The sequence below is a fragment of the Stegostoma tigrinum genome, chromosome 7, assembly GCF_030684315.1.
Source record: "Stegostoma tigrinum isolate sSteTig4 chromosome 7, sSteTig4.hap1, whole genome shotgun sequence".
Classification (NCBI taxonomy): domain Eukaryota; kingdom Metazoa; phylum Chordata; class Chondrichthyes; order Orectolobiformes; family Stegostomatidae; genus Stegostoma; species Stegostoma tigrinum.
Genome location: NC_081360.1, coordinates 60,351,069 through 60,363,448, shown reverse-complemented (window position 1 = coordinate 60,363,448; position 12,380 = coordinate 60,351,069). Strand labels below are relative to the sequence as shown.

Genomic DNA, 12,380 nt, shown 5'->3' with positions numbered 1-12,380 from the left:
AGGTGCCGTTGATAGTATCGAGGGCTATTGCAGACTTCAGTGAGACATTGACCGTATGCAGAGCTGGGCTGAGAAATGGCAGATGGAGTTCAACCTGGATAAATGCAAAGTGATGCATTTTGGAAGGTCGAACCTAAATGCTGAATATAGGATTAAAGGCAGGATTCTCGGCAGTGTGGAGGAACAGCGGGATCTGGTGTTCAAGTGCATAGCTCCCTCAAAGTTGCCACCCAAGTGGATAAGGTTGTTAAGAAAGCATATGGTATTTTGGCTTTCATTAACAGGGGGATCGAGTTTAAGAGCCACGAGGTTATGCTGCAGCTCTACAAAACCCTGGTGAGACCACACTTGGAAGATTGTGTCCAGTTCTGGTCGCCCCATTATAGGAAAGATGTGGAGGCTTTGGAGAGGGTGCAAAGGAGGTTTACCAGGGTGCTGCCTGGACTGGAGGGCTTGTCTTACGAGGAGAGGTTGACTGAGCTCGGACTTTTCTCTCTGGAGAGAAGGAGGAAGAGAGGTGACCTGATTGAGGTGTACAAGATAATGAGAGGCACGGATAGAGCCGATAGCCGATAGTTTTAAGGTGTTCGGAGGAAGGTATGGAGGAGACGTCAGAGGGAGGTTCTTCACCCAGAGAGTTGTGAGCGCATGGAATACTTTGCCAGTGGTAGTCGTGGAAGCGGAGTCATTAGTGACATTTAAGCAACTGCTGGACATGCACATGGACAGCAGTGAATTGAGGGGAATGTAGGTTAGGTTATTTTATTTATGGATTAGGATTATTCCACGGCACAATATCGTGGGCCAAAGGGCCTGTACTGTGCTGTACTTTTCTATGTTCTATGTTCTATGTTCACACATTCATCTGCACTGCCTTCCTATTGCTGTATTCACTAGCCCACGACACCAAAAGTAATCTGAAGGTTACTGCCTTTAATACGCTGGATTTCAATTTCGTTCTGAGGTCTACGAAATCTGTCTGCAGAACCTCAGCCCTTTCTAATTGTGCTATTGGTACAGATTTGAACAACAACCTCTGGCAGCTCACCTTTGCCCCATCCCCACACCTCAGATTGTTCTCTAAATTTGTTTGTTATTTTCCAGAAAAGTGTCAAAACTTGTACATTTATGAAAACATTTCTGGGAACAATTAGCATTCAAGTTTATTGATTTTTGTTTTAGGTGAGGAAGATTTTTTAAAAAATATTCATTTATGCATATGAGCATCGCTGCTGGGCAGCATTTAATGCCCATTCCTGGTTTCCCTTGACCTGCCTCTTTAACTATTGCAGACTATTTGGTGTAGGTAGAAACGCAATGCAATTTGGGAGGGAGTTACAGGATTTTGACCCAGCAACACTGAAGGAGCTTTTGCATAATTCTAAGAGAATGGTGAATGGCTTGAGGGGAACTTGCAAGCACTCCCATGTATCTGCTGGCCTTGTCTTTGGTAATGGCAGTGACTGCGAGTTTAGAAGGTGCTGTATTAGGATCTTTGGCGAATTTCTGCAGTCCATTTTGTAAATGTACACACTGCTGCTACCATGCTAGTGTAGGATAGGGTACTATCTCCTTCAGATGCTGCAGTTTCTGTTCTGTCCCCAGGTATATCCAGATATTTTAAGTGGCACAGTTATCTGTGGATCTTCAATTAATATTGGCCTTGGTACATTCATTCTGGTTGCCAAGAGTTGATCTGCATATTTTCTCCACTTAACACTGTCTCTCATCTATATGTGCTCGGAAATTAGGCCAGTTGTACTACAATGATGTCTCGTGTCCACTTCTCTCCAGTGGCGCAACTCCTTGCCTACATTTCTTGACTTTATTAGAAAACATTATAAAATCTGATTTTTTGGTAGAAGTCTAAGCTGACAAGCTGCATCAGCAGGGAAAGCCCCAGAAAATACAACAACCAGATTGGCAATTTAATGCCATTTATGGATCACTTTCCACAGGGTCTCAATTTAGAGACTTAGGAGAGGAGTTCAGGAACAAGGTCTGAATGGCCATTCGGTCATCCTGGTCAGGCCTCAAGTAGAAAGTGGGAATGTATACCTTTAAACGGCCTTCTTTCCATAAGGAAAGATATGGCCACATGGGCAGCATGGTTGCTCAGTGGTTAGCACTGCTACCGCACAGTGCCAGGGACGTGGGTTCAATCCCAGCCTCAGGCAACGGTCTGTGTGGAGTTTGCACATTCTCCCCATGTCTGTGTGGGTTTCCTCTGAGTACTCCGGTTTCCTCCCACAGTCCAAAGATGTGCAGGTTAGGTGGATTGATTGTGCTAAATTGAGTGTAATGTTCAGGGAGGTGTAGATCAGATGGGTTATAGGGGGATGGGTCTGGGTGGGATGATCCAAGGTTTGGTGTGGACTTGTTGGGCTGTAGGGCCTGTCTCCACACTGTAGGGATTCTATGATCATATCAAGCATATTCAAAATGTCAATATTGTGATAAATGCAATTGGAAGTTTCTGAAAAAAATTGATATAAATACACATTAATGCATTTTTTGTCAGGAGCTAACTACTTTGAATTCTTTTACTTAAGCAATGCCAAAAGATTGACTGTAAACATATTACTTGCTACACATGGCTTGGATCCATTTATATACTCAATTATAAAATGTTGAAATCTATGAAATATTATCTCGGTTATCATACAATAAATACATGGAAACACTTAGAATTACATTTAATCTTCATGATCTTTCCTTCAAACTTAAGGTTGTTATTTCATTTCTAATGAGCCAAAAAGAACATTTACTACAAATCTAACAGTCTTGAGATCTAATGACTTCACTTGTGTACAGCCAAAAATACCAATATCTTAGACTTATCGGCATATCTTTGAGCTCATAAAGGACCCCTTTTACTAAGTTAAAGAAATGAATATGTATCATTTTTCCCCCTTTTTACTCTTAAAGGGGTATATATAGTAGACACTTTCAAACACGTACTAAGTCAGGAAGGAGCTTAAGCCAGTACAAAATATTTGAAAATAGAATATTAGGAAATTAAGAAAGTTTCACTGAACTCTGATTTATTGTAGATAGAAAGACGAGAAATAGAGATGAAATTGGCCACATGGAAAAGTGCAAGGGCATGTTATTGAAATAGATATTCCTGTCGGCTTAACACGCTTGTTTAGTTGTCACTAATAGTACAAAATGGAAAATCTTAATTTATTTGATTAGTAAAATCACCCATAGCTATTAATTGATTATGAAAAAAATTAAAGTCCCAGACTAAATCAATGTACATATTTTATAAACCTAGAAGATTCGATCATTATTGATGAGTGATAATGGGAACTGCAGATGCTGGAGAATCCAAGACAACAAAATGTGAGGGTGGATGAACACAGCAAGCCCAGCAGCATCTCAGGAGCACAAAAGCTGATGTTTCGGGCCTAGACCCTCTCTGATGAAGGGTCTAGGCCCGAAATGTCAGCTTTTGTGCTCCTGAGATGGTGCTGGGCTTGCAGTGTTCATCCAGCCTCACAGATTCGATCATTATGACTGTTTAAGTTGTGACATTGATAAATTAAAATGGAGATTTCATTATGCTAGCCAAATTACCTCAGAAGCAGTAATTCTGCAGGGTTCCAAATCTTTACAATTCAAACTAAAATTTAGACTGAATTATTTCACCAGAAATACAACAATCGAAAGCAAATGAAACAAAAAGGTATTATAATAAGGCAGGCTAGAAGCCTCAAAGAACATATGATTTTCAAGTATTTAAAAGTCTCTTAAAAGTTCTTAACTGCTTTTCACTTTAAAATATTTATTTTGTGATTGCTCATGCAATTATAGGGTTTGTATGTATATTTTTTCAGCAAGAAATAGTCTTTCCAACCCTTCACCTAATTTCCCATCACATCTGAAAGACACTTTGTCCTAACAGCACAGTATTCTTCCATTACCAAGCAGTTATTTTTGGCGTACACCAATTCATTCAGTATGCACAGGCTATGTGCTGCTCAAGGGATCGGGGCATGTCCATTCTTGTCATTACAGCAAACATCACTGGGTAGTGTGTTAGAAAAGAGAGACTTAGGGGTACATGTACATAATGCTATGAAATTTGAGTCACAGTTAGACAAGGTGATTAAGAAGGCATTTAGTATGCTTACACTTATTGTTCAGACCTTTGAGTATAGGAGTTGGGATGACATGTTGAGGTTGTACAGGATGTTGGTGAGGCCTCTTCTGGAGTACTGAGTACAGTCAAAAGAAGGATATTATTAAACAGGAGAGGATTCAGAAAAAAAAAATTACCAGGATGTAGGGAATGCAGGGTTTGAAATATAAAAATAGAATGGAAAGACTGGGAAAGTAGGAGGTTGAGTGGTGCCCTTATTGAGGTTTGTTAAATCATGAGGGACACAGTTAAGGTAAATGGCAAGGGTTTTTTTTCCCTTGGGAAGGAGAGCTCAAAACCAAAGGGCATAGTTTTAAGGTGACTGGAGAAAGATTTAAAAAGGACCAGAGGGGCAACTTTTTTTTACACGAAGAGTGGTTCATGTGTGGAATGAACTGCCAGAGAAAGTGATGGATGCAGGTTTAGTTACAAAGTTTAAAAGGCATTTGGAGAAGTTCATGAATCGGGCAAATTTGGAGGGATATAGGTCAAGCGCAGGCAGCTGGGACCAGTTCAATCTTGGAACAAAGTTGTTGTGGACTGATTAGAACGAAGGGTCTGTTTCCATGTTGTATAACTCTATCAACAGATAATGATAACAGGCAAAAAGCATTAGTGGTTTAAACCCCATTACCTCCCAGTCTTTGGGACGTCTAATAATAGTACCACAACAGCCGTCCTGGTTAAAATTCAATATCACATTATAGTTTGATAATCTAACCTAGAATCCCTTTGAACTGTACAGCTCAGTACAACACTGTATAATGTATGCACCAATATATCAAGGTTCTTCAAAAACTTGTGACATAACTTTCAATTCTGACCAGAAATAATATTTTCTCATCTCAGATCTGACAATAATGTACCAGGATCTCACATATCATCAAACGCATACAGTCATGTAACAAAATGAAATTTGTTAACCCATTTCCTCTGTACCTGATGTGTGAATAATAACAATATTGTTGGTATTATACTGTCTAGACTGTAGGAGGTCTTGTGGCACAGTGGTAATATCCCGACTTACAGGCCAGACATTCTGGGCTCACGTCCACGTTAGGAATTGTGGCCATGGAACGTGCAATTGTAACATAATCAAGCAGATTGCTTGTCAGCCTACAAATCCTTCCAACAACACTTAATGACAAGCACTAGGGGCAGGAGAGATCCTTGGTCAGCTATCCTGTAGAAAACAATGGCAAACCACAACAGTAATTTGTTTGTTGGGGGAGACCAATTCATCGGAAAGCTGTGACCAAACCCTTCGAAATGACAACAGAAGAAAACACAGACTGTCAATATCACTATTTTATCTTTGGATGTCAAGATCCAATCCATGCCCTTGAATTTTGATTAGGAGTCTCAACTAGCTTGGAATGCTGCGGAATCATATTAAGAATATCCAGAGCAGATCTGCTCACACTGTTTTCAGTGTGCCAAGAACAGTTCCATTCAGACAATCAAAATGTTGAAGCACATATTAGACAATTTTGTGCTTTACACAGCATGGAATTGCAACCCTTCTAGGGAAATTATAAATCAAAATAACAAAATTTACTAAACAACAGCCAAATGAAGAAATCACCAATGAAATTCTACTTTTTGTAGCCTTTGCTTTAACAAGAAACAGAACCAATACAAATTACATGAATTAAGACGCAAATGATACTTCAAATAGAAAGGTAAATTTCAACATAATGCTTGAATTCTGTTGATAAAACCTGTCATTTTTAAAATCTATACTCAGCTTCAAATCCCTGTGCAAAATGTACTTCTCCGTCTATGTCTTTATTAATCTCTGCAATTACTGATTGCTGCCACTTGTTGCTTAGATGATAATGTACAAGAACAACTATTTAGATTTATAAAGTGCCTTCAACATAATTTTATACCATAAGATGCTTCACAGGAATATTATATTAATAAGATGTGTGACACTAAGTCATGTATGGGCATATTAGACAGATGATCAAAAACTTAGTCAAAGAGACAGGTTTTAAGGAGTGTCCTGAAGGATGAAAGTGAGTTAAAGTTTGGAAAGGTATATGGGGGTTTTTCCACAATGAAGGGACAGCTCCCAATAGCAGTGCAATTTAGAACTGAATATGTATAAAAGTTTGGAATTTGAGGTGTGTGCAAATATCTTAGAGAGTTGAGGTAATGAGGAAGATGATAGAGATTAAGGAAAGATCAGGACATGGAGGGATTTGTAAATAAGGAATTTTAATCTTAAAATCAGCAGGTGATAGGCAAACGGGATGGTGATGGGCTAGTGGTAATATCACTGAACTGTTAACCTAGAGACCCAGGTAATGTTCTGGGGTCCCAGGTTCAAATCTTCCCATAGCAGATGGTGGAATTTGAATTCAACAAAAAATCTGGAATTAAGAGTCTAATGATAACTATGAATCCATTGGCAATTGATAGGAAAGACCTATTTGATCCACTAATATCCTTTAGGGAAGGAAATTGCCTTCCTTACCTGGTCTCGCCTACATGTGACTGCAGACCCACATCAAAGTGGTTGACTCTTAACTGCCCTTTGAGCAATTAGGAATGGACAATAAATGCGGGTCCATCCACTGACACCTTCATCCCATGCATGAATAAATAAATTTGAGAGTTAATTTATGTACAGCAGAATTTTGGGTGACCTCAAGGAAGAATGTAGATCAGCTAGAGATATATTAGAATGGCCCAGTCTAGACGTACGCAAGGAACAAATAAGGGTTTCAGCTGCAGCTGAGCTTAAATAGGATAGGGTGAAGTCAGGTACTGACACAAAGGTGGAAATAAGTCATTGAAAGTGGAAGAATAGTCTAAAGTGTTGGCATAAATAAGAGATCAGAAACTCACCCACTGAAGTTTTATGACTCAGTAGATAGCACTTTGCTTCAGAGTCAAAAGCTCCAATTCAACATTGCATTCCAGAAACAAGCTAACCACAGCATGACACAGTTCAACAGATTGTAAACCAGTCTGTCAATCTTTCAGGTACTCCCCCACAACTCTCCAAAGTTTGGGAGGGTGGGAGGGGTTTGTGGAAGAGTCAGGTTACCACTCAAATCATACAGATAAAAACTGAATCATTTGAAACCAGGTTCATCCAAATGAATGACAGCAGAAAGGTGTTGGAAAGGATGGCCAATTGATAAAAATATGCAGACAATTTGAACGGAGTGAGGGGTAAAAAATTATTCTTTTCACAGTCAATAGGCCTTCATTTGTGACACTGATATGATTTGTTTTAGGACTGTGACAGAGGTGCAAATCTTAGAGGAATGAAAGGGTTTCAATCATGGAGTTCTGGAAATGAGATCAAATTTTGAACTGGAGCTGAAAAGGAGGTAGGAACGGATTGGTTGTTTGCAAGGATGATGGAATTGAGATCACTTTTTTTATCTCCAGCAAATACGGGCCTCATCTCAAATTTCCCCGTAGAAAGGAAGATTGAAAATTAAAGAAAAGTTTGCAAGGGGAATGAGGAGTGGGAATTCAAGGATTTTTTGAGGAATGAAGAAATATTGGTACATTTGAAAGAGGGTGGGCCAACATTTAAAGGAATGGTTTACAATATTTACTAACATGGGGGGCCAAAGGGGATATTAGATGATAAACTTTTTGCTGGAAATAGGATCAATAAAAAGAAAATTAATGCCATTACAGGTCATCCTCAGGGATCACAAAGTAAATAATTCAACTGGAATAGAACCAGCACATAGAATTTGGTATTTAAATACACAAAGGTTTTAAAATGTTCAAAATTTTGGCAAAGATTTATAGCTCAGGTTGTGAGTGAGCTGGCTTGTTTTCATTCAGACGTTTCGTCACCGTGCGAGATGACATCATTATTGGAGCCTCCGATGATGCAGCGTTATTCTACTTCACTTGGAATTTATACTGTTTGGTCCATTATGGTGAGTAGTGTAATTTCCCATTTTGATCTGTATGGGTTTATGTATGGACCGGAATATGTCACCGAGCATGGTGATGAAATGTCTGAACAAGAACAAGCCAGCTTGGCGAGCAAATCAATAACCTCGTTTTTAAAAGGTGGTGGAGGAATTCATGAAGCTACAAAAAAAATGCATTGAAGTCTTAGCAAACAAGCAAGTGCTACATACAAAAGCAAATAAACTTGAGTATTCACCATGTAATTAGGATATTGTGTCCAGTTTTAGGTGTCCTACTCTGAGAAGGATGTCAAGGGCATGGAGACGATACAAAAGAGATGGTATCAGGGATAAGAGACTTTTCCATCATTGGTACAAAGCAAGCCAAGACTAATTTAAAAAATGGTTTTTCACAATTTTGATTGATTTGTCAAGTAAAATGCAAAAGAAATGCACAAAAAGTAGGGGAATGGAATTAAATAAGTACGTTTACAGAGAATGGACACAGTTGAAATGCATCTTTATGAGTTGTAACATCCAATAATTTTATTGCATCATATTTAGTATTATTTAACTAAAGTAGGAAACTGAGCACCAATCAACAAAACAGCTGTACAAAACTCTGGTGCAGCCGCACTTGGAGTATTGCGTACAGTTCTGGTCACCGCAATATAAGAAGGATGTGGAAGCTTTGGAAAGGGTGCAGAGGAGATTTACTAGGATGTTCCCTGGTATGGAGGGAAGGTCTTACGAGGAAAGGCTGAGGGACTTGAGGCTGTTTTCATTAGAGAGAAGAAGGTTGAGAGGTGACTTAATTGAGACATATAAAATAATCAGAGGGTTAGATTGGGTGGATAGGGAGAGCCTTTTTCCTAAGATGGTGACGGCGAGCACGAGGGGGCATAGCTTTAAATTGAGGGGTGAAAGATATAGTACAGATGTCAGCGGTAGTTTCTTTACTCAGAGAGTAGTAAGGGAATGGAATGCTTTGCCTGCAACGGTAGTAGATTCGCCAACTTTGGGTACATTTAAGTCGTCATTGGATAAGCATATGGACGTACATGGAATAGTGTAGGTTAGATGGGCTTCAGATCGGTATGACAGGTTGGCACAACATCGAGGACCGAAGGGCCTGTACTGTGCTACAATGTTATATGTTCTAACAAGGCACAGGTATGTCCGGCAAAATTGCCCTGTTCCATACACATCATAGAAAATAGAAGAGTACAGCACAGGGCAGGCCTGTTGACCCACCACGTCTGTGCCAACCATGATACCTTTCTATCTGCCAGCACATCGTCTGTATCCCTCTACTTCCTGCCTGTTCACATGTCTGTCCAAATGCCTCTTTAACATGGCTATTGTATCTGCTTCACCACTTCCCTGGAACCGTGTTCCAAGCTTCCACCACCCACTGTGTAAAAAAAACCTGCCTCACACATGTCCTTTAAACTTTACCCCTCTCAGCTTAAGCTCTCTGCCTAAACACCATTGAAACAGGAAACCTATTTAAAGACTCAAAACTGAGACTGATAGATTCTTATTGTGCAAGGGGTTAGGAGCTTAAAACATATGGATAGAGAAGGGCTGAATGGCTTCTTCCTGTTCTTATGTGACAGACTGAATGGCTGGATGGTCTCCTCTTGTTCCAGTGTCACAGACTGCAGGAAGTGCTGAATGCCCTCCACCTGTTCTTGCTTAACAGGCTCAAGAAGTGGCTGATTCACCTCCTGTTCCTGTGTAAAAGTCTAAGAGGCTGAATTATCTCCTCCTGTTTCTACGTACTTCCTCTAGCATGCCTATAATGGACAACTTGGTGGTTAGCACTGCTGCCTCATAGCATCAGACATCCAGATTCAATTCCAGCCTTGGCTGACAGTCTGTGTGGACTTTGCACATTCTCCTCATGTCTGTGGGGGTTTTGCTCCAGTCTCCTCCCACAGTCCAAAGGTGCACAAGTTAGGTGGATTGGCCATGCTAAACTGACCCAGGATGCCCAAAGCTGTGCAGGGTACATGAACTGGCCATGGTAAATATGGGGTTGTGAGAATTGTTTGGGATGCCTTTCAGAGGGTCAGTGCAGACTTGATGGGCTGAATGGCCTCTATCTGTACTGTAGAGATTTGATGGTTCTATGTCTGTGCCATTTGCAAGTTATTCTCCCACAGCTAAACCGCAGTGAAGAGTGTTACTTAAAATTATTAAACACCATTTTTCAAGGTCATTAAAGCCTGTCATTCTCCAGTGATAACCGCTAAAACTGAATCATGTCTCATAAACAATGTAGAAAATCCAAAACACCTTTAAGAATACTGGGAAAGGACAGTACGGGTGCAGTAATGTCATGATAACGAAAACCCTTTAATTTCTCTTTCAAAAAAATGGTTTTGACAGTCAATAATTGAAGTAGCTGCCATATCACCTTGCCATACACAAATCTATGTTGTCTAGTGTTCCAAACCTACCTATATTTTAAGATGATTTTAAATGTCATCTACTTTTGCAAGTATACTATACATTTATTCAACAATATTCAAGTGAGGTCAAGAAAATTCCAAAAAAGTTAAAACACATTTTGGCTAAAATATACATAAATGCTAAAATCAACTATTTATTACAAACTGTCATGATGGTAACTTTACATGAGTCATGAGCTGACAAAGGAGTTTATTCAGTAATGTTCATCATAGTAGGAAATCTGATGTCAAAAACACAATTTCAATTGATTCGACTGGGCATCTAAAATGTAACTTTGCTTAGGTTTAAGATGATAAATAGGAATAAATAATCGCTCCTTGCAGAAGACGGGAGGAGGGTCATAAATGGCTAAGGATTTGTTTTTCAGTTTTAAAAAAAAGAAACCTTTGGAAATGGCAAACTGAATCCTTAGTAAGATAGTATATTAACCAATCGTCTTCCACATTCAATTTTCATTTGCCTTTGTACTCAAAAATATTTCGATCTGATTGCGAACAGCTAACAGGAATTCAGCAGGGTTCTTTTAATGTCAACGGACTGTAACTGCGTCGAGTCAATTTCTTAGCTTTCCCAGTGTTACCATGACTTTGCGCACTGACAATACAGAGCACGTCAGTTCATTAACGGTCCCTCACTCTAGTGGATTTTCCAACATCTTTTGATGGAAAAAGGCGAGTGCTCACAATTCAGCAGGGAATTTTCTACATCCGTGTTACTAATGTTACTAATCTCACTGACGAATGTTTGATACTCGGGTAGCTTCCTAAAGATGTTTCTAAGCATCGCCCTACTGTATTTTCTCTCGTGCCGTCAATGGATTCTGCCAGTTCAGGTGGAATAATTTTAAATCCATTGGCTTTGTTACAATAAAACACAGTATTGTTTAGAAATAGATAAAAACTCACTATTAACAGTATTGCCATCTGTTACCGTTCGTTTAACCAACGCAAAAAGTCACCTGGCAAGTGTTTACGGAGAGGGATGGAAGAGGAAGCATTTCTGAATGGAAGGAATGTATAATTTGCTTTTCCTACGTGGACGAGAGATGAAGCATTACCGTGGGTAACAATGGCTCCATTTGGGCTCCTTGCTCCTTGCTGTCCATGTCTCCTCTCCGCTGGTACCTGTGCCGCGAGCCCCGCTGCTCTGGCTCGCTGCTTGATATTCGTATCAGGTAACACCGGCCTGGGCGACCAATCGTTCGGCGGCTCCCGGCACATGATCTACGACCTCAGCCAATAGCAATTGTGGAGCTGGTATTACCACCAATCATGTTGCCGCGGCCGGGCATTCTGGGATTTGTAGTTCCGGAAGACAACCGAGAAAGCTGCGGATGCTGGAAAATCAGAAACATAAACAGACAATTGCTGCAAAATCTCAGCCGTTCTGGCGGCATATGTGGAAAGAAATCAGAGTTAACGTCTCGGGTCCAGTGACATTTCTGACTCCTCTCCACAGAGTTACTGAGATTTTCCCGCATTTTCTGTATTTGTTGGCCCAATCTGTTGATTGCGCGCCCCGCGGGTGCTCAAACAATTGTCCTCGTATGTTGCGTTACCGTTCCCTGTTCTATATTCAGGTTTTTAATCGGGTCTGCATTTTCGGTGATGGTACTTTAGTGTGGCTGCCGCATTTCGCACAGATTGTGCATAAAGGCGTGAAAAAGCTCTGGTTGCACGTAGACAATCTCCTGCCGTGGCTAATTATAGATCATCAAAGGGAACACGGATAATCCGAAAGTGAATCTCGATTTGCCCAGAGAATTGCTGGGCAGACGGCGACTCAACACAGCCCTCACCAGGAGAGGGCTTTGTATGAATATTAACTGCGTCCCCATTTATTATGTGCTGGGATTGGATTCA

The 12,380-nt window shown here is 40.2% G+C and overlaps 1 protein-coding gene across 4 annotated transcripts in view; it reads right to left on the bottom strand.

Annotated features, from left to right (window-relative positions):
* Window positions 1–11,687, bottom strand: part of slc4a10a (solute carrier family 4 member 10a) — a 265,329-nt gene extending 253,642 nt beyond the window's left edge. For 3 of the 4 annotated variants that reach the window (XM_048534170.1, XM_048534165.1, XM_048534168.1), the window contains exon 1: window positions 11,576–11,687. In XM_048534170.1, coding sequence (XP_048390127.1) covers window positions 11,576–11,623 — 48 coding nt within the window. In that variant the 5' untranslated portion in view covers window positions 11,624–11,687. Of the gene's footprint in view, window positions 1–11,476 lie in introns of all 4 variants that reach the window. The other variant, XM_048534166.2, reaches the window with a different exon arrangement.
* Window positions 11,688–12,380: the final 693 nt, after the last annotated feature.